Below are 22,731 nucleotides of genomic sequence, written 5' to 3'. Positions count from 1 at the left end.
TTTCTGTCTACTGGTTTTAGAAGTCCCAGGGGAGAGAAGATTTCATTCCTTCCCTTAGAGGCTCATTTGATACTAGGAAGTTTGTCTGAAATTCAGTCAGTTTTCCCTTTCAACTGCATCTTCTTTTTATTACGTTAAAGTAGGTTTTCTCTTCTTGACATTTGTTTATACTCTGTGTATGTCTACTACTTTCACTTAATATTTTCATTTCATTTCTATTTCTTTGTTTCTGAGCTCCTTCAACTACTGTTTAAATGGCTCCGATTTGTCAGCATGGTTCTGATTTTGCCTTGGTACTACTTCCTTACAACAGAGTAGTGCAGGATGCGATGTTACTTCCAGGTTAATTTCAAATGTAGTCTGTTTAAATTTTTACTGCTTTTTCTCAAAAGTCTTCAGTGTGGTTGATATTCTTGCGTTCTGTCTATCAGGGCTACGAATTTTCTTTCCCAGTCTGATTTCAAATAATACCTACAGTTCTTATTCTCCCACAAAGCATCCCCTCCCCTCCTTCCTTCCCCCCCCCCCCAAAAAAAAAAACCAACAATTCTTAAGCCATTGCTTTGTCTAAAGAAATAATATGTAGCTTTAAAAAAAAAATATTTACATACTGTTGCGTGCCTTTCATAAGCAGAAATGGACTTTCCATCTGGTTGAGAAGGTCACCTAGTCTTGCTTTCATTTTAACCTTGATTGCGTCTCTTGGGGTTTTATCTTTTGTTAGCTTTCACATCTCTGCCACTTGATCATTTTTTGAGACTTGAAGCTGTCCAAGCCTTGGATACTGGAAAAGCTATATAGGGCTATCTATTCAATCTGTAAGGTTTATTATTTCTTTTTGTTACAAATAAAGCCATCTACCTATGTTCCAAATTCAGGCTGTTCACTGCCTATGATTCTCTCCAGTGGTGAAAACTGCAGTGGACTGAAGCTGTGATCCAGCTGGATGCTAGCAGGCCAGCCAGAGAAATGTATGAAACACAACAACAAAACATCAACTTTTTGGGCCTGCTGCCAGTTGTTTTGCTTGGCAGCAATCACTGTGGTTTTCATGTGGCTGGGGGAAAGAGGTTGCACCTTCATACTGCTAAGCTCTGTTCACCCTCCTGGACCACCTGTATCTGTGAACTCAGCAACTCCCTTTGCTTGAAAAGATAACTCCTTAGGCTTTTAATTTTCCCTTTGTCCAGAAGTCCAAGACTGCAGTTCCTAACTGCATTGTGAACTCATATTTTTTAATAGTCTGTATTTTATGCTGTGGTAAAAGTGCAGGGTTTTTTCACTATTATTTGTTCATGAGATCATTAATTAGGATTTGGTTTTCCTAGTAATCTAACATGACTGAAGAATGGGCCCCAGATTATTTCTTTTTAAGTACTTGCTAGGTACACAACTACTGTACAACTACAAGCCTGTTGTCATGCTCTAATTTTATCCACGTGGAACATTTGATTGCTTTTGCGTAACCAAGGTTAAAGCAAAATCATAGAATCATAGAATGGCTCGGGTTGGAAGGGACCTCAAGGATCACAAAAACAACAACCCCCACCCCTGCCGCAGTCAGGGCTGCTGACCTCCATGTCTAATGCTAGACCAGACTGCCCTGGGCCCCATCCGACCTGGCCTTGAACACCTCCAAACCGCATCCACAACCTTTCTGGGCAGTCTGTCTACCATCTCACCACTCTCATGGTAAAGAACTTCCTCCTGATATCCAACTTAAATCTTCTCTCCTTCAACTTAAAACCATTTTCCCTTGAAAAAAAAGCAGATCTGAACACAAGTAGTTACACTAAGACGCGCCAAGTGACTGCTTGTGTGTTTGTTCCTTCTCTTGAACGTTTTTCTATGGTTTCTATGCCTCAAGTTGCCTTTAAAAGAAGTTGTTTGGAATATGTCAGTCTTGTCTGAGGGACAGGCTTTTAATTTTACCTTTGGAGTCTCAGATCTCATAGAATGATCTCAAATTGTTCTTGAACTATATGGGAAGACTGTTACAGCTCTGTAAAGTCTCTGTAGAAATGGCAAAAATGTGCTCATCTTAAACTTTCTAAAGAATTTTCAGTAGCTTATAATAGAGTTCCATGGCCTTCAGGAATGTAAACTATGTAGATTCAGTGACATTAAAGATAGGTGTTCAAAAGAATTGCCATCTGAATGGAATTGGATTTTGAACAGAATTTTAAACTTCTGAGATGGGACTGCTTTACTTGACTGAGCAAAGTGATTACATGTTTTCTGTTTTCTTTTTAACTAGATGAAATGAAGTAAAACCTCTTTAGTGCTACTTTGCAGTAAATGTCACTTGGTCTGCAGTACCTTCATATATTTGCTCCACTGCTGTTCTTCCTGGGTTATGTCTGCTAGGATTCTGTATTATTTTTCCCAAGTCTCAGTGATGTTCCCCACAGCCATGTGCTTTAGCAGCAGAACCCTTTCTTGGACTGCCCTTCTCATTTGCATTTTTATTTTGAACTGCTAGTGAAACGTGGGGCTGAACTCGTGAAATGTAATGAGCCGCCTTTCTGATCACTGGTGATCTAAATCAGCCTGGTTGGTACAGCAGGTTTTTGCTAAGTATCAGTCCTTAAATAATTTTTTGTCCTTTCTACCTCTGAGGCATTATCTTTTGCCATATTGTCATAGACACAGACTTGGTGTTTCCCCGTCTGATCAGATGAAAAGGGCATATCTGATGAAGAGGTGGAGTGATGGCGGAGACAATTTGCTGGCTCAAATTAAGACTTGATGCATGAGATTCGTACCCATGTTTGCACTGAGTAGTGTATGCTTTATATCTGCTTTGTTATCAGATGAGCTGGAAGATTAAGAAATGGCTTAAGATGATAAATCCTTAAACCCATTGTGTGATCCAGCATCCAGGAAAGCAGTCAGCAGTGGGAGAGAGCATTAAACTTAGGCATCTCCTAAAGCTTTTAGAGGATGATTTAGAAGAATTAGTGCTTCTGAATAGACTAGACTGATGACTTCTGAAGTCTTTTGTTCATGTTGTTGTGAAGTTTTGGTATTGTGCGCTTACTTCTGCATTGCTTGTTCGGGGAAGATTAATGTATATCCCATGTTATCATGGGAGAAAGTAGGGGGAAATAGTGTCCTAGCCTCTTAGAATTTTGTGTTTATAAAACATCTGCTCTGAAGTCTTGAGTCTGCCCAACAAAATCTGCTTGCCAGCAGGGAAGCGTACAGTTGTTTGAAGGTGTAGGTCTCACTGACAGAGAGAAAAGGGGATTGTTAGCAGGTTTCCGCCAAAGGCAGAACGGAAAGTCCTGCCAAACATATTTTCTGTTTAAAGAAAGGAAAATTTAGGTGACATTTGTATTTTCTGTGTGTTTATACTACTAAATGTATTAAAATACTGTCACTTGGATTAGTTTTTGAGCAGGCTTTTTGTAACATGGGGTAGTCAGAAGCAAGGTTTGAGCCCTCGCAGATGTGACAGTCTATACCTCACCTTCTTAATGACTTTTAGACTGTTATTACATCTGAGAGCAGATGGATGGACTGAATGATAAGTTCCAAAAAGGGAATATCGATGTCAGAAACAGTCCACTGATTTGACCATTGGCTGAAGTTGGTATGACTTTTGGCAAGTAAGGATGTGTTTGTTGTGTATTTTCTATCGTGGTGATGCTGAATGGAATAAAAGCACTCTTTATAAAAAGTTTACATAACTGTTATCCGAAGTCTAATGAAGTTCTTTCCTTTTTGGCTACAGAATTTGAAAAACTTTTAGTAATGGTTCAAGCAACTTGCCAAACATATCACATGTGGTTTTCCCTTTCAGCTGCTTTCATGAAGGAGTGTGTTTGCTTTACATGGTTGTACTGGGACAGGGATTGTAATGTGTGTGGACTGCTGTGCGTGCATTACAGAAGACTGGAAAATTAAGCCTTGCACCTGGGGTGAGCTTTCTGCTGGTACTGCTGATTTGATTACCTGCAGGAGCCCAGCACGTGGGTTCCTGAGGAAACTTCCTCTACAAATTAATTCATCCTGCTTGTAAGGAGTTCTGCTGAGATAAAAGCTTTGATCCCAGACTCTTCCTTTAGGTTTTTAGGCAAATGCTTGATAGTTGTCAAGTCCTGGTTCTGTGCTAAGAAATCTTAAGATAAGTGAGAAGAATGAGACCTCTTGTTGGCGGAGTTGGGACACAGTGTGCTCATTACTTTGCTTTGGGCATTTCTGCTCAGCTGCTGCTGTGGTGACAGTGGTAAGAGAGGAAAATCATGTGCTGGTTTCTTCTGAAAGAAGGGAACTTTCTCTAAAGGCTGGGTCTGAGGCTTGCTCTGCTTGTCACTCAACATCTATAGAAATAAAAATGCACAGCAAACTTGTGGGTGTAAGAACTTCAGTCAGAAAAGGCTGAATTGCAGCTAAAATTTTTTGGACTGCTTCCCTCTTCCCACTCTCCTGGTTGAATCTGTTATATGGAACACGCAGCTTGTAGTTTTACATCTTCAGCATTTGCTGAATCTGCCCAATGTCTTTGCAGCCGGCAGAATGAGCTGCAGAGGCTGTGAACCACCAAAATCCACCAGATTACAAAGCAAATTACTCCTTGGATGCTTCACTACCCTCCTGCAACAAGGGGCTTGCTTGGGCATGGCTGTGCTGTGCAGCAGGACATACTGTTAGGCCAGAGACAAGCAGGGTGATGGACAAGGTAATTAGCTTTAATACAGTGTCTGAATATGTTGGCTTGGGTTTTGGAAGTTAAATAATACTTGCATGGGCCTGAGGAGTGCTGATGCCACTTTCTGGCTTTGCTGGAGGTAAGGGAGTGGGGGAGTGATCACATGTGGCCTTGTTGGCAGTGATCTGCTCACTGAACAGAGAAGTTGGAGTGGGTCCAGAGGAGGGCCACAAAGATGATCAGAGGGCTGGAGCACATCGTCTATGAAGAAATGCTGAGGGAGCTGCACTTGTTCAGCCTAGAGAGGAGAAGGCTCTGGGGAGACCTCATTATGGCCTCATAGTTTTTCAGGGGACTTATAAGCAGGAGGGAGAATGACTTACACAGGCAGATGATGATAGGACAAGAGGGGAGATTTAGGTTAGATGTTATACAGAAGTTCTTTACCCAGAGGTTGGTAAGGCGCTGGCACAGCTGCCCAGAGAAGCTGTGGTGCCCCATTCCTGGAGGCGCTCCAGGCCAGGTTGGATGGGGCCCTGAGCTGGTGGGGAGCAGCCTTGCCCATGGCAGGGGTTGGGACTTGGGTAGACTCTTCCAACACAAGCCATTCTATGCTTCTATGATTTTCATGCTTGGCTTTAGGTCTTAAACAGCAGACATTGTTTTAAAACCCCAGCTGTGTTTCCTTAAACATTTTATCCTTCATGGTATTGCTCACAGATCTTAGGTCATGCAAGCCTGCTGGTTTTTTTTTTTGGGTTTTTTTTTTTTTTTTTTTTTTTTTTGGTGTTTTCTTTTATCCATTGTGCTCTTGAGTCAGAATTTAGATTTTCCTTATACACATAGGAGCTCTTGCTCTTATCCCTCTCTCACATGTGCTTTTGCCTCTGTGAGCAGGACTCAGCCAGGGAGGCAAACCGTCGTTGCTGACCCATTCCTTGCTAGGGCAGGGGGTGTGTGGGATGAATCAAAATGCACGGCGTGGCGGCCGGCTCCCACGGGAAAGTGAGCCCCGAGGCTGCTCACCGACCTGGGCACCCCTTGCAGATGCTGTCGGGGGGCTCCCTTCTTTCTCACCCCCTCTGCCCTCGCCGCGGCTCACAGTGGGGAAGGGGTATCGGGGGTTCTCTTATAGCTGGGGCCGGTGGTGACGTACGGTGGAGCGGAGACTGGCACGGCGCCGGGCGGGCCAGTGAGTGGTGCGAGATCGAAGCTGACAAGAGCCTGGGCGATGTGGAAGGGGCTGTGATCCGCGGGAGGGAGAACAGAGGCGCTTCATCGTCGCTGCCGTCAATAGGGAGCGGGAAAGGAGGCGAGGGGAAAGCGCCTGTGCCGGGGGGCGGGGGGCGGCATTTTTGGTGGATGGTATGAAGCCAGCCATGGAAACTGCAGCAGAGGAAAACGCGGAACAAAGCCAAGAGAAAAAAGGTACCCGGGGATCGAACAATAGCCTGTTTAAATCTGCTCTCTGAGGGCGCTGAGAGGGGATGAGGCCAGTTGGGTCACTTTTGAGCAGGGCTCTGAAACAGCCCGCGCTGCCACCGTTTGCTCTGTGCAGGGATGGATGGAGTGTCTGTCTGTCTGTCTGTGTGTATGCGGTGGCTCTGAGCCTTTCCTGAATGGAGCAAGAGGGATTTTTGTGCAAAAGAACTCTTGTTGCTGCTGCGTACTCGATAGGTTTGGGTGAATTTGGGTTGTGGAGATAGCGTGGGGCTGTGTGTTTGTTGGGTGTCCTTCTCAGAGCCGTAACACAGTGTTTCCCTGGGACCAGCCATGTAGCGGGGCTTGGCAGAGGGGACCTCGGTTATGGATCGCACAAGGGATTATAGCAGCACACAACCTTCATGTTGCTAGCTTGCTGCCGAGGGCTACGCATCATTTTAAGTTCCTTTTCATTTTCTGTGGTGTCTTCTGGTAGATTTTGTTTATGTAGAGATCTGCCTGTGCACTGTAGCAGGGAATAATGCCACGACTTTCACGGCGTTAGCCTTCAGGATGTGTTCAGCCACCGAGAATTGCTTTTTAGTGGGGAACCGGCAGTGGCCATTCTGCAGCAGGGAGGTGGCAGTGCACAGGAGTGGGGCTCCGCTCACCCGGTGGTACAGGTGATGCTTTGGGTCGCAGGGCTCAACTTCAGAGCACAGATTCATCTACGTGTTTCTGCAGCATGTAATTTATGCCAAATAACCATCTTTGTAGAGTGGCAGCCTACTGTACAAATCAGAGCAATAAGTTTTTGTCTTTTTTTTGTTAGATGGTACAAAATTATTAAAATTTCCCATTTTTTTTTCTTCCTGATTCATGCTATGTTGTATGTCATTTGTAAGCAATTTGAGTTTCTCATGGGCATATGTAGCAGATATACAACTGATATGTTTCCCTGGGGAAATTGTTTCATTTATTGTTAAACAGTTCAGATATGAGCATCATGATAAATCTGGTCCTGTCCAGATTCTGTTTTCCTGCTTTGAATTTGATTCCTCCTACACACTTTGTATAATTCAAACCTAGCTTCAGTTTCAAGTAAATGAAATTTGTCAAGTGATTAGACAGTACTACATAATCCCTTAGGGATTTCTCCAAAGAAGTTCCACTGATGAGAGATTAAACTCTGAAAGCCATTAGTGTATGTAGGCAGAAACTCACCTCATGGTAGTTTTTGAGTAATTAATGTACAAAATGTCCTAAATACCTTGGCTGTAAACCCACCTTGAGCTCATAGATAATTTTTCAATAAGTGCATTGATTTCTTCTCTGCTGATTGATGAGTTTCTTTTAAACGGTTAGAACGTGACAGTAAACTCCAAACAAAATTTCTGTATGCATTAGCAGCTGTGCAAAACAAAATGTGTGTTCAGGATGAGTTGGTAGTTTGCCTTTGATTTGGCAAGAGTGAAAGCACAGCACGCAGAACAGTAAATCTGTTACCAAGTCAATATGGTTGATCTGCTGTTTTCATCGGATGCAAGCTGGGGAACTTCCTCTCTTAATTTTATCACCATTTCCTGGCTTTTCTGTGATAATTTCATACTTCGTTATGTTACATAGGTGTATTTATGTAACGCTTCCAGGCTTTGCTTCTGACAGTTCCTTAATCTTTGAAACAAACACACGGTCTCTCACATTATACTCTTTTTTTTTTTTCTTCCCATTCAGTTAACTTCCAACTATTTTTTGCAGGGAATTAAATGCTGAAAGCTGAAACACTCAATTCCACTTTCAGTAGCAAAGTAGCTGAGGTGCCCATGAAACGCTGATAGAGAGGAGGTGAGATCTGTTGGGCTTTTGGGGTCAGATATTCCAGCATGCTGAGATACAGGAAGGTTTTCAGATGGGCTCAGCATCAGGTGCCTATGTGACATGGCAGACTTCTGCAAAAGGGCACTTCTACCTGCAGCTCTCATGGTGGGAATGAGCTCCTTCTCATTGTAAAATGGAAGATGTCCTGGAAAATGTCGCAGCTTTCTGTGAACGTGCAGCTGAATCATTCAAAAACAGCATTCATTTACTGTCCAGACTTCTTGTCCTGAATTTTTATGGCCAAAATGCTTGCCAGTTTGCAAGACCTTTTTCCTTTTAGATCACACCTGAAGTTACTGCAATGTCTGTCCTATATGGAATGTCCTAGATCTACTGGTTGCAAGGCAACTATGCCAGGCTGAAGCACTCAAAGAGCTATCGCAGATTATTTTAACTCTTCCTTCCAGAAATGAAATGCAAAGTCTGAGGAGATGAAATAAACCAAAGTCAGAGGGGCTTGAGGGATGTCATTATTGCTGATACTGAGCAATAAAAGATCCTGAGTGTTTCATGCTGGATATTCAGATTCACATGCACTGTGCGTTGCACTGCCAAATTCTGGAGAAGGAATCTGCAGGTAGGTATTAGCACAAGTATTCTTTCATCTAAGGCTTTCTCTCCTTTCACAGTTTTAAATAACAGCTTTCCAGGCTCTGACTTTTAATGTGGGGGCATCATGAATGATGTACTGCAGTTATACAGAATAAATAATTTGAGGAACCAGGGATGGGATGCAGGCTATCTGCATAAAGGGCTCTCTTTACTCTGAAGGGGCATGCTGGGGAGCAAAACCACCCAGAAACTGAAAAGGAACAGCCAGTCAGCCTTGAGTCTGCCTTGAGATCAAGCATTTAATACAGCCACGTTGGAGAATGGTGTCCCATAGTTACTGGTTGTGCTACCCACCCCTGTCCCAAACGTGGATGGTTTTCTATTTTGTATTTCAGTGTAGTCGAGGTAATTTACACAAGCTGATGTTCTTCATGAATATTTGCCAACTGATAAACAAAAACAGTCTTATTTACATTTCTAAAGTTGTTCTAAATTGTATGGGAATTCTGATTTTATGTTTTAATTGTTATGTTTGTGAGTCCCCTGTCTGATTCAGGCAGTGATGCTGCCCAGCTGTTGGATTCGGCGCTTATCAGGCATTTGTTTCTCTGCACCCAGATGAGTGGCTGCTGCCCCAGTTTTTTGATTGGAAATGGAGCAACATCCATGCTGATGGAGATAAGAAGTCAGCTTTGCATTGCATATCAGCAGCCCTTATCAGAGAACACCATGAGCAAGCTCAAACAAAATGTTTAGCAGATACTTTACAGGGCTGCAGGACAGATTGGATGCATTTTAAAGATGAAGGTTTACAAATTATTACAAATGACAGGGCTTATCTTGCAGGCATTAAATTAAATCAAAACGTGAGGACTGAGCAGGCAGATTTACTGAGGTGGAATAAATAAGAAAAACGAAATGCCGTTCTACATCAGCAATGAAGGATATAGATCCTGATGCACATCAACAGGAACAAGAAGTTTCCCTTTTCATTTAACTAAGAAAAGTATTACTAAGCTGCAAAATTCCGAAACAGTACGTATACACATATGCACACCAGAACCAACCAAACAAAAAAGGCTGTGGTAGCCACACTGAATTTACCAATTGCATATGGAAGAAAGCCATTATACTAGGAAATGATTTCCTTGTATGGATGCATGTGATGTTCAAATTGCATATGCTGTACTGAGGAATAATGAAAGCCAACCTGAACAGCTGTGCCAAAGGTTTATTTTAACTGGCTGTTCCCTAGGAAGAAACTATTGATGAAAGGTGACCTTGTGCACAGCCATGGCTGTGAGCTTCAATTATTATTTTCGTGTCATACAAAGCTGTTTCCAGTATTTAACTAGACAGATATATGCTAGCCAAAAATATAGAGAAAATACTTCTCTTAAACACAACTGTGCAGCCGTGCGAGGCAGTATGAGCAGAGATGCTGAAGTGTGTCTTAAGGAAAGAACTATATCAGTGTGCGTGTTTATGTGAAGTTCTTTTTAATCAGTGAACTGGCAACATTTTGGTGCATCACCAATAGATGTATCTTTCATTACAGCAAATTGAAAAAAAAAAAAAAAATCTCTTTTACATGTTACGGTTACTAGCCAAAGTTTTCAAAGGTATTCCCTAATGTGAGTCTCACACAGTGCTTTCAGAGCTGTCAAACCATTTAAAGATTTTTAGCATGCTGCATATTTTTTCCTATTTGAAACAGTTTATTCAGAGTCCTTCAGATCCTCAGAAAATAATAATTGTTTAGTGTAAGTCCCTGAAGATATAGCTGCAGGAAGAGACGTCCAGCCTGGGGAGAATCTGGGGCACATATTCTGGGGATAATAATTTGGCAGGCTTAGTGATTTAGGTTTTAATGAATAGGATTTGGTTTCTAGATAGGAGGGGGCTGAAGAATGCTCAGAGGCTGTACTCATATTTGCCTGAATGATCTCATGGAAGCAGAAGAACTAGATATATGTGTCACGGTGTATGGTAATGGAGAAGAAAACCAGATGGCGATATCTGTGGACAATAGATTGCAGCAGGAGAGGAGAGCAAAGAGGTTGGAGAGAAGATCCCTATTCAGTTCCTCCAGTCTTTCCCCATTTTCTGGCTAGCCCTGCTGCTGTCTTAGTGTTTATCACCAGGCTGTCAGACCATAATGCCCCGTGACAACCCTCTCTTCACTCCCATGGACTGTATGGTGCTTCATCAGCTGCTGCAGGTGAAAGTCCAAACTGTTTGTTTCCTCTAAAGCCATCAAACACACTGGACACCAGGAATTCTGCTGCAGGCATGTGAGATGATTCATCCAATGTGAATGCTGAACAACCGGTTGCCATCAGTGAGTATGTGCTATGTGACACACCACCAACACTGTTGGTCTTATTCCATGCAGAACCAGCAGCTATCCCTGAGAGCCAGCTCCACGGGAGATTGTTTCAGTGGGCCTGACTGTGCATGGACAGCATTACCACCTGGGCCCGGAAATGCCACTTGTATAGTTCGTTCCTAAACTAACTGCATAAATAAATAAAACCATGTCATTTCTTGAACTTTGGGGGTGCAGTACTGAAGTCCATTTCTTCCATACTGTGTGCAGTAGCTGCACCTTTGAAGCCTTTGGGGCATCTGACCTGGTAGTAATTTTGCATGAATGGACCTGTGTGGAGTTCAGAGACATCACTAGAAGATTCTGTCTGATTTGAGGAATCATTCCAGGTGTGCAGTAGAGGCCACCACGTGGCCAGATGCTGAGTGACTCTTCAAAGAACAGTGGAAACACTGAGATTCTGCATGCAGTTTAACCCACTGCTCTATGAAAGGAGTCCTGCTTTTGTAGAATTAGAAATGACTAATTAAAAAACCCCTCACGGAATATTCTCTTTTACAGGAATGATGCTGCAAAGCTTACGTCGTAGCTCCATGCATCAGGGTTTTATACCAGTCCCACAGCAAGCAGTGCCTGCATTGGCATCGGCTGCTTTCAGCAAAAGTGGTTTTTGTAGCTTCTGCAGGAGAAGTCTCAAATTGTGGGCTTCGGCCTACTATGATGAGGCCCTTCTTTTTCCAAGGATTTGGTCTAAATGCTGCTGCAAAGCAATTGAAGATTTTTTTGTCCTTGTGGAAGTTTTGCCATATATCTATTTATTTATTTTTAAATCTTGATCTGTTACTGATGTCCAATAAGTAGCTAATCACAGAATCACGTAATTGTTAAGATTGGAAAAGACCTCTAAGACAATCTACTCCAGCCATCCAGCTACCACAAATATTGTACACTGAATCATGTCCCTCAGTGCCACATTTACACATCTCTTGAACGCTTTCAGGATGATGATCTGTAGGGACAGTGAACACCACCTCCCGGGGCAACCTGTTCCAGTGCCAGACCACTCTTTTGGAGAAGTTTTTCCTAAATAGCCATCTTAAAATGTTGCAGGGAAAAGGGAGGGTGGCAGAGAGGCTGAAGTTCCAGCAAGCAGTGCTGTTGTTTTCCAGTTTGTATCAAATTTGATCATTATGGTTTTTGTGATCACACGAACAAGAATGTTCCAGTGTAAGTAGGAGGAGGCGATACTGCGACAGAAGTTTCCCTGAGCATGCACTGTCATTTTGGAATGCTGGCTTGTAGACATTCTGAATTTGATTGTATTCATAAAATGCAGCATTTGTCTTTCCTAAAAGGAAAGATAGGCCATACAAGGTGGAGCAAACTTGAGATATTAGAATCATAGAATCGCTCAGGTTGGAAAAGACCTTAAAGATCATTGAGTCCAACTGCATCCTAACCATCCTACCCTAAATAACAACCCTCCGCTAAATCATGTCCCTGAGCACCACATCCCAATGGTTTTTAAACACGTCCAGGGATGGTGACTCAACCACCTCCCTGGGGAGCCTATTCCACTGCTTATAACAACCCTTTCTGTAAAGAAGCTTTCCCTGATATCCAACCTAAACTTATCCTGGTGCAACTTGAGGCCGTTTCCCCTCATCCTATCACCTCTCACCGGGGAGAAGAGACCAGCCCCTCTCTTGCTGTAAGCACCTTTCAGATATTGGAAGAGAGCAGTAAGGTCTCCCCCTCAGCCTCCTTTTTCTCAGACTAAACAGCCCCAGTTCCTTCAGTCACTCCTCGTAGGGCATATTCTCCAAGCCCTTCACAAGCCTTGTTGCTCTTCTTTGTACCTGTTCCAGCACTTCCACGTCCTTTCTGAGGTGCCCAAAACTGAACACAGTGCTCGAGGTGAGATCTCACCAGTGCTGATTACAGGGGAAATTCTGTGAGTTCAGTGAACGATGCTTTCTGGGAAAGACGTGCTGTGTGGTTCCTACTCCATGTTTTGTGTGTGAGTTGCACAGAGGGGACCAGCAGCAAACCGCGTCTCCTTTAAAGAGACATTGATTTAACCCTAAGAGGCTTTTTCAGTACTAGAGCTGATTCACCAGCCCTCACTGGTTCATAAGATGAGTAAATTCATCTTGCAGACCTCTAGATCCACCGCTTGGATGTGAGGCTAAGATGTTTCTCTTCTGATGCGAGCAAATGGAGCCATGCCTAACTTGTCAGCACACGAGTAGCAAAGCAGCCTGAGGGAAGGACTGGGGCCCACACAGACCAGAGACTTGCCTTGGATCTAGTTCACAATACACTACTTCCTACTGGTGTAACCTCGCCGTTACAGCTGAAATGCAGTGCAGTCAGGTTTATTTTGGCCAGGGATGACAGTTATTTTTTCATTCAGCTGTGGCTGGGTGGGACTGCAGAGCGTGTTAATGAATGGCTGGGCCGCGCTGTCCTGACAGCCCAGCAGTGCTGTGAGGGGAGGCGAGCAGGAAATGTCAATGTGCCAGTGGTCTGGCGCCATTTTGCCCTTGGGCTCCTCAGTGTTCAGCAGCAGCAAAGCTTTGCTGGTGAACACGCATTGGTTGTGTTTTGGTGCATGCCGTGTCCTTTCTGAGTGTACCTCTGACCTCAAAGGCAGACCCTTGGAACAAATCTCTTTTAACCTATTTGGTCTGGATTTTTGGAAATGATTGGAGCCTGCATGAGATAAAGCCCACAACTTACTTTATGTAAGAAGGTGATGAGTAAACTCATGGTTTTGCCCTGTAGTCATTGTTTTCTTTGTCAGACTTGGAATATTTTACAAAATGTGGTTCTCCATGACTGTGTCTTCCCAGAGCAGAACCCTATGCTGTGAACAAGGAGGGGGAGCAGCAAGGGTGGGGGGGAGATGACTGGCGGCTGTAATAGAGGGGCCTTTCCTGGGCGTTCAATTCAAAATCCCATCATGGGTTTCAACTCTTCAGCCCTTCTTAATATTTGTGTGAGCATTTCCCTGTTGATTGTCTCCCCTCCTCCCGGTCCTTTCGTTGTTTTGGTAAAGTTATGTTATTTCAGTGATGTAATTAGAAACGTGTTTTTATGGGCTCGTATTTTTTAAGTTAAATGACTGAAAGTACTGAACTACACACTTTGGTGACACTGACTTTTTACCACCTAAAATTGGCAGTGATCACCAGACCAGAAATGGAAATTGGCAGGTACCACTGGATGTACAGGAGTTCAAGGCCACACCGGTACCATCATGTGCCAGCATTGAGAGGCAATGTTAGTCCTTTGGGGATTCAAGGTAAATAAAGGGCGGGGTGAAACTGGAATGGAGAGTTCAGAAATGGTAGCATGAACCTAATGCTTTGCAATAGTCCTAACAATGCCAGAGAAATGTTCTGTGTTTTTGTTTTCTTTGTTAAGCCTGTAAGGAGTTTAGTTCTTTCATATGAATACTTAATGTACTTGATTCAATTTTGGTTGTTAATGCTTGAAAGACAGTAATGTGCCTGAAGGATACCTCGCTGTTAAATGTGCTGCCTGTTTCAGAAGTGTTTCAGAACTGTTTAATGATGAGATGGTGTAGTATGGTTTTTGTGTGCAGATGAATCTATCAAAATGGTCAGCCACAAATGCACTGATTGACACTAAACCAGTGACAGCATGTCTGATTTATTGGTTTCCTACAATATGCTTCCTAGACAATATTCTGTGGTTTTCTCTGCATTTTCCCTTGCTAGAAATAGTAGTGTATATGTCAGACTTTAAAAGATTTAGGTAGCGTGTCAGATTTTTAAATACAGAAGCTGAAGTTTTAAAAATTGTTTTCTGATTCCAGATGCTTTCAATGAAATCCTTAAGAAACATTTTTTATTTTCCTGAAGCTTTGTTTGGAGAAACTGGGGGGATTTAGATTTGAAGCAGCTCAGAAGGGCACCTGAAGTCAAGCACAGGACTAATGGTATTGGAAAATTCCAGTCTGACCATGGGTTTACAAAGTTAAGGGCATAAATGCCCAGAGAGAGCATTTGCAACTATCTGCATCCAGCAGTCCTCCTCTTTTCATGGAGCTGAGTGACTGAAGCCTGCATGACAGGCTGTTTTCAGGAGATGTCTGCCTCTGTGACATAGTCTTTAACTGCAATTGTGAAGAAACATTCACCAATTTGCTTCCATTATATGCTCATATCCATTTGTTCTTTAGGATTTATATATTTATGCATTTCAGAGTGTCTTTTTTTTTTTTTTTTTTTCTTTTGCAAGTACTTAGGTAAATCATAACCTCTGTGTCCCATCTTCGGTATCAGTATTCATTTTGGCCCTATTTTATGGTAAGTGATCCAGTGACAGACTCGCAGCTGGCTGTAGACGTCAAAATTTCAGATCCGTATATGTGGGATCCTTTGTAGAAGAATAAAAGGTTTAGGGAGGAGTGACAGATTATGAATGCTGCTTTCCTGGTCTGTGGACAGCATGGAGGCAACAGGCCAGGTGCCTGATTATCAGGGCCTTGTGCCCTGTCAGCTGTCCCCAGCGCTGAGACACGTCCGTATGTGCTGGCACAGATGAGCCGGACGCAGAGTAGACTCACAGCCTTCTGTCATGGCAGCTGGGAGTCTGGCACCTAAATGGGGATAGAAACCCTTATTTAGGCAGCAGAACCCTTTGCAGGCTGACTTGGGAAGCTTTGTACAGTAACATGTAGGTAAATGTGATGCCTTGTTATGAAAGGGCTGAAGAAGAAAGGGTTCTTACTGATAGAAACCAAACCACGCAACAGAGAGGCCAGTTCAAAGAAAGGTGCTATAAGTGGCTGCACTTAAATAAATTAAAAGGTTTCTAGGCAGCAGCAAGACTGTTTTGAGTAGGTCTTGAGCAAGTCCAACTTGCCAGTCATGAATTAGCCACAGTGAAAATATTAGTCTTTCCCTTAGACTGCAGGGAAAATGTGGCTTTAATCACAACACACGTGCTGTAACACACCTCCCTTCAGCATTGGCATGCAGCTCTCTGCTGCTGCGTGACATTGGCTGGAGTGCTGAGATATAAGCTCAAGCTGCTTTGACAACCCACCTTATTTCTTGAGTTTCTGTGCAGTGTGGGTTGTTCCTATCTCACCTGACCTGTCAATGTCAGTGTGGACATCACTAAGAGAGCCCCTCTCAGGCATCCCCATGGTATCTGCTGTGGTCAGAGGGTCTTCATGTACAACATGGTCTCTTTTCAGCCACTTTAAGCTTTCATCAAGTACTTGAGCAATAATGGTAGAATCAATGTGAGATTTGCTGCAGTGCTTGAGCCAAGGCATCCTCAGAGCACCTGCAAGCTCAATGAGCCCTTCAAAATGCCCAAAACAATCTTTTTTCTCCAGGAAGCATTTCTGTCTCTAGAAAGAAATACTTAGCACTGGCTGCTTAATGTAAGCTGAGCTGCAGGCATTGCAGGGGAAGTGGGCGTTGTTTGCTTTTTGAGAATCTTTTTTTTTCCTTGTGTTCTTTCAGCTTGCACCCTTACTGAAGCAAGCTGAAATTTTGAACATGGAGTGATGGAACATCAGCTGGGGAAATACCTACATGGTGGCTGTTGCAGGGCAAAGGACTTCTTTAGTAGTGATTCAGGTTTCTTGTAACTTCTCTCGTTCCATTTTGGAGGAACCTCTACAGAAGATCTCGGCATCCCCGGGCTTCTCTGAAATGGAGAAATAATCTACCAATTCTTAGATTCACTTGGCAGAATGCTCCTGCACACTGTTTTTGGCCCTTTAATCCTATATAGGGAGAGGCTGTATTTCTGTGTGCTTCTTTGTAGCTGGGGAGGAGGCATCTGGGGAAGCAGTTGGTAGTAGTGGCTGAAATCCAATGTGGCAAAAGTCATGTGCTGACGGCTGGTGGAGAGTGAAGTCAGTTATGACTGCCAGATGGGTGGAGCTAAGATCCACAACTCCTGTCTTCCAGGTAAGATACTTGCCCTTGATTAAATCAAGTCAGCTTTAGAAATTGTGTTTTCTAAGTTCCAGATGGATTGGTGTTTGCTCAGGGAAACCCTGATATCATTAAAGAATATTTCACAGAGCCATTGGAGTGACCCTTGTGACTGAAGTGCTTAGGTGCTTTTGTGCCTCTCCCAGTGAGCATGTGTGGATGTCCAGGCATTTGAGTATCTCTGGCACTCTGCTCATCTGTTTCACCTCTTTAGCTTGAGCTTGTGCACAATAATCACCTGATCTATCAGCTACTGAGGCAGAAATCCTTGCAATCCCTGTTGATTGTTTCTCTGAGAAAGCAAGAATAGGTGAACTGAGGGGAGGAAGGTCAGGGTGAGGTTGAGGAAGAATGTCTTCAGTCGTCTTAAGCAGTGGGTTGATGGTCTGTCAACTGAGAGTTACAGCACAGCTTGGACCAGAAGCTGCCCTTGCTGATGCAATATGTTTGCTTTTTGAGCTCTGTGTATCAATGAGCCCTTCCACATGCTCAGGCTGTACGAGAGTCCCAAGGGGCTGCTTTGCATAGTAGAATACTAGAACGAGTCTGCGGGAAGAATAATGCCAAAGCTTTTATCAGTACTGCTTGAGCTGTTCCTTATGTGAGAAGTCTCTTTTTAAAGCATCTACTTAATTTTCTTCTCCAGTAGTAGCTCACAGCTAAAAAATAACTGTCCTCGAGGGGTCCCTTTTGTACCAGTTGGAAGTAAGGCCTTTTCCATAGCATAAATCAGATGTATTTCTTCTGGCTTAATTTGCATTGTTTCATGGACCAAAAGTAAAACAGAGAAGACATGAATTAAAATTGACAATGTTTTGCCAGACCTTTGTGCAAGGGAATAAAGCTGGGCAAGAGCAGTTCTCTGGTGCTACAGTCTCATGGGGTGGCAGTGTCCTTCTTGTGCAGGTCTAGCTCCTTACTGTCACATCGCAAACCACCAGGGGAGGTTGCTTGCAGTGAGCATGGAGGTAGTGATTCATATTTTATAGATTGTGCTGTCTGAAAATGATGCCTTTAGAACACCTGTGAACTTAATGAGCCTTGCAGAAGGATGGGAATGGAATAAATGGCAAGTGTATGTATTTCAATAAATCTAAAGAAGATAAATTAGATGAAGTCTGTAAAAAGACCATTCAGAGTGTCTGTCCTGGCACTAAACAGGTCTTAGAATTTAACCTGCTGCTTCCTGCAGTGGGAGTGCTTGTTTTTTTTTCCCTGTAAGTGACAGTGTGGATCTGAGATTTGTTGGAAAAGGGATTATGTTTACTGCTTTCTGTTTTTAGAGTATTTTCTGTGTCATTTAATAACATCTTTCTAGACGCTATTGCATCTAAGTCTTGCATTGCTAAAAGGCCTTTTTTTTTTTTTTTTCCAATATGACTGTTATGTTTTCTTTAGTGAAAAGAAAAAAATCAGCCTGATAAACTGTACAAGTATTTTTGTTGTTATCATGTTTTTTTTTTTTAAAAAAAAGTTGTTTACTGTTGGAATATTTAGGAACAGCTTAGCAATCTTACTCATAGGTACCTAGTGCTTCATGGATTTTTAAGAAGGGCTTGGTGATGGTGCTTTCAGGCTCTGAAGTGCTTGTTCTTGGTGGGTTCTCTGCACCAATTCCAGCACAGCAGGCAAGTGCAAAGATTTTTAGTTGTTTGCTGCACAAGAGAGGGAAGCATCTGATGAAGTTCTAAGGATGACACGCTTAGAGCAGGAACAGCAAATACCTCCTCAGTAGTGGGGAACCGCCTGTGGGACTGCAACAGTGTAGAAACAGAGTAGTTCATGTGTGTTGAGAATATCCGGAGAAGTTGCAAATAAATCCGGTAAGCCTTAGAAAGGGATACTTAAACCTTGCTCTTCAGTCCTTTGAGTAACTCCTTACCAGCAGAGATCAGTCTGAGGCTGACTGGGTGGATCAGGCCATCCACATCTCACTGTGCTGGCACTAGGAACATCTCCCACCAGCCACCATGAGGCACGGAATGGTGGTATTGCTGGATTTCAGGTCTGACCTTTTGTGACTGCCCTGATGGCTGTGGTCTACAAAGGTCATCTTCATCGCCGATACCATTCACGTTGTTTAGGAAAACATATTAATATATTAATTTGCAGCTTGATCTAGCTAGGCTGACACATCCTTGCATGAAGTTTTCTGGCTCCTCTGAAGAGCACTCTTTCAGTAGAAACTGAATTCACAGCTCTTCTGATTGGAGGAGAACAAAAGGAGAAAAGTAGGAAAGGTTGAACTTGAAATTCTCTGTTTAAGAGGTTTAAGAAGTCTGTGAGAGGAAAACACAAGATGTGTTGTACTTGAACTTACTGCTTTAGTCTGTTTGATGTTCTTGATCCGTAACAGTGGCGAGTGAGCATTTCTCATCATTTGTAACTAAGTTTTTAGCTTTCTGTGTTATATTTTGTAAACCAGCAATATTTAAGAGCAGTAACAGGTAAGAATAGAGCTTTAACTGAGACTTTCAAGTGATTTAACACAAAGACTTTTTATTTGAGTGCCCCTGTGAATGCTTGGAGGGAAATCTGTCACATGCTTTAAACTTACCCCCTTGTAAGACTAAATATCTTATTGTACTGCTGCTGCTGACCCTTGGCAGTTAGTGTGGGTGACAGCTGTGAGAACTGGAAATTATCTCACTGCTAGATACTGTCTTATTCTCACACAGAGAAGAAGGAGGCAAATGCTGTTTTTTCTTCAGAGGTACTGGCATATTCCCACATCCCTCGCTGCTTCCCCCGTAGATGTCAATCATGCTGTAAGGTACAAAAATGTACATCCTACCATGCACAAGCTGTTTGGAATGGAGATTTTAAAAAATGAAGTAGGTGTCAGAAAGTAAAACTGGCATTTGTTTTCATTGACTTACAGTTAATTTTCTGACAAAGATCCATGGCAGTTTAAGGCTCCGATGGTAATTATGCATGTTTGGCATTAGGTAATCTTCTGTGCTGGGGAAAGAGGAGATGAATGTAAAGTATTGAGTTCTCCTCTTACGTGAATTGAGAGTAGTGCTCCCAACATGGGACTCATGTAGATGCGTAATAATGAACCTAATTTACAAGCAGTGACTGCATTTAAGATGCTATCTGGTGCTTTATCTTCCCTAGGGTTTCCTACAACTCTCTTATTGTGAAAGCAGTTCCTCAGTGCTTACCTCCTGAGCCCTGTGCTGAATGCAGCAGAGGTGATTCTTCTGGGGTGGAAGATGCCATGTCACTTCTTCCATGTGTAAACTGGACAGATGTACCATGTCTCAGGACTTCTAAAAATGCATTATGCAATTGCAGGGAGTAAGCAATGAGGAAAAGAAACTATTGGTTCTTCTTTAAAAAAACGAAGACAGATTTATGTGAAAAGAAATTGAACTTCTAAGGAAAAAGAGTGGGAGCCGACTCAGACAGAGGCCATTGCAGCACTGAGGTTTAATTGCCTGAAATGGGGAGCTTTTCCAACCATGCTTCAGGTTTTCTTTTTTCCTTTTTTTTTTTTTTCCTCCTTCTTTTAGTCAGTCCTTGCAGTATCAGCGGTTTCTACCAGAGATACACAAACACTAGTTCAACCTCAAAAGTAGTCTGGGACGTTAGAGGACAGGCTGGGTCTAGGAGGTATTGTGGACACTCTCTACATCATGCTTCCCATGCTTTGCTTTGAGTGATGGCTCTGTGAACGTGCACTTGTCTCAACTTTTCAAGCCTGGCATCCAGAGCCGCTGTGTTAACTTCCTAGAGAAAGCCCTAGGACTACCCATGACACCTAACTGATCCCAGTGTATTGCATTTTGTCATTCTGTTAGCACAGGCATTGTCGTTCCAGTCCATCTTGACCTTAGTTGGATGAGTCAGACTCTGAGAATTGCTGCTTTTTTTTTTTTTTTAAGACCTCTTTCCATTAATTCTGCACTACCTTGCTTTTCTGAGTTTAAATCTTAAAGCTGTACTTAAAGTACCAAAGAAGGTTTAGCCACACAATTGCTGTTTGACATGGGAAATTGAATAGCTAAGCCCCTGCATATATGCAGCAGCCCGTACACTGCTGGGTAGATTATATAATTATTCTTCATACATTAAGCAACCAATTGCTGATTTGTGTACATATGTAGGTTCATCCTTTACCAATTTCCTGTGACTGATAGTTTCCAGGAGATTAAAAGAATAGTTGGTTCCTGTCTTTTTTCCTTTCTCTTTATTTTAGTCCTTTAGCAAGAATATTTGTGTGTGTGTGCGTGTGTGTTTAATAGCATTCATTCCCTAGAGAATAATCTCAGTCCTTGTTTTAGCTGGCCTCCTTCTGAGAGTGTGTTAAATCTGTAGCCAAGATCACAGGCAGCCCTGGGCAAATCATTGGGCTGTTATTAACCTGCCTCCATGGCAACTGCTGCTCACCAGCCTGGGGACAAAAAATGTTTTTATTCTGCTGAGTTGCACAAAAGGTTCTAGTGATGCCTTGCACAAAATGGCCATTGAAAGGGGAGATGCAACGACGGGTACTTGTGCTGCACAGTTTCATATTTAAATCATTTTACTCTGCTGTGGTAGAAGTAGATGTGCAGCCGAAAACTTCAGTGTGTTGGCCATGTCAGAATTAAAAACAAAAAAAAAATTAGGTCCAATTTTCTACTAAAACTTTGATCAGCTTTTGTTTACAGGCCTTCAGCCTGCAGTTGTCATCATTGTGTTATCAAGCTAATTTGTAAAAGTGGTTGTAAAATAGGCAGACATTGTGGGTTTGCATACAGTAATGGGTATTTGCTGGCTTGGAGTTTCAGAGAGTGATCATAAAGCAGGTTGCCTTAGGAAGGTTGCCTAGGAAGCTTTCTTTTTGGGAAGAAATCCTGTCTTGCTTCAGTGCTGGTCTGGGCATCTGGATAAGACTGTCTTAGTGCTTGATGAACATTTGATTTTAGCTGGTTTTGAAAGCTTCCTTTGTTTTAGGGGAGATCTGTCTATCTATCTATCTATCTGTCTATCTATCTATCTATCTCTATATAAATACATAAAACCAACTCTGTTGTCCAGCTGGGGAATGAATTTAGTTTCCAGCAAGAGTTGTGCAGGAGCTCTTGCGTTGATTTGGGTGCCCAACAACTACATGGATTCTGTTTCATGGAAAGGGGCTGTTTTGGGCTGCTTTTGTTCACTTAGAAGCTAGCTGCATGCAATGCCCATGTAAGCTGAAGCCCCTCTGCCTCTGGTCGAAGTTTGGTGTGAGTGGTTCCTGCAGTTCCACATCTGGGCAGCTTCCTTTGCCTCACCCTACAGACTTCATAGGGTTTCCTGGAGCCCTGGTCTGACCTGATACAATGAAGACCACCCAAATATTGTGGTGTGCCTTCATACTTGAGCTGTTGGGGTGAGACACACAGAGTACAGCCACAAAGGTGCTGTGTGCAGCTGCTAGTGACTTGGAAGAGAGATTGCCTTGGAACTTGGAAGAGGGATTGCCACCATCAGTTTGCTCAAGGGTCTCTTGGCTTTACTTCTAGCTGCTTTTATTTCCCATTCCTGATGGGGTCCTTCCATGAGTTGATCAGTGATGTGATTGACCTCCTGCCCACCAACCAGCAAGCAGGTATTTGGTTGCCTGCTCCTTCACAGTAGGACCTGGGAGGCCATTTTATGCCAGGCTGCGGCTGTGCGTTGCTGCACACGCTTTGCTGACTTGCTGTGCCATTAGGCCTGGGCAGGCCTTTAATGCTGATCCCAAGCCAGGTGCAGCAATTTCCAGGGTTAACTCTTGGAGATTTGGGTCTGATGTGGAGGCAAGTGCAGAGGGAGGTGAGCCAGCCTGACGTGTAGGACTGCCCTTATGCCTGACATGTGGCTTGGGGACTGCCATCAGGCACATCCCCCAGGCACCACAGCTGAGGTTCGCTCTGCAAGGTCTGCTGTCTGAGCTC

General features: G+C 43.1%; 1 protein-coding gene across 4 annotated transcripts in view; it reads left to right on the top strand.

Moving 5' to 3' along the window:
- Nucleotides 1-6,021: 6,021 nt before the first annotated feature.
- Nucleotides 6,022-22,731, top strand: part of GPM6B (glycoprotein M6B) — a gene marked incomplete at both ends in the record, with an annotated part of 28,858 nt that continues 12,148 nt past the window's right edge. For 2 of the 4 annotated variants that reach the window (XM_079535958.1, XM_079535959.1), the window contains 2 exons: nucleotides 6,022-6,082; nucleotides 14,023-14,142. In XM_079535958.1, coding sequence (XP_079392084.1) covers nucleotides 6,022-6,082; nucleotides 14,023-14,142 — 181 coding nt within the window. The remainder of the gene's footprint in view (nucleotides 6,083-14,022; nucleotides 14,143-22,731) is intronic. The other 2 variants (XM_079535960.1, XM_079535961.1) reach the window with 1 other exon arrangement.

The sequence above is a fragment of the Tetrao urogallus genome (assembly GCF_951394365.1).
Source record: "Tetrao urogallus genome assembly, chromosome: 1".
NCBI classification, from domain to species: domain Eukaryota; kingdom Metazoa; phylum Chordata; class Aves; order Galliformes; family Phasianidae; genus Tetrao; species Tetrao urogallus.
The sequence above is the reverse complement of the archived record's forward strand: the minus strand, read 5'-3'. Positions and strand labels throughout refer to the sequence as shown.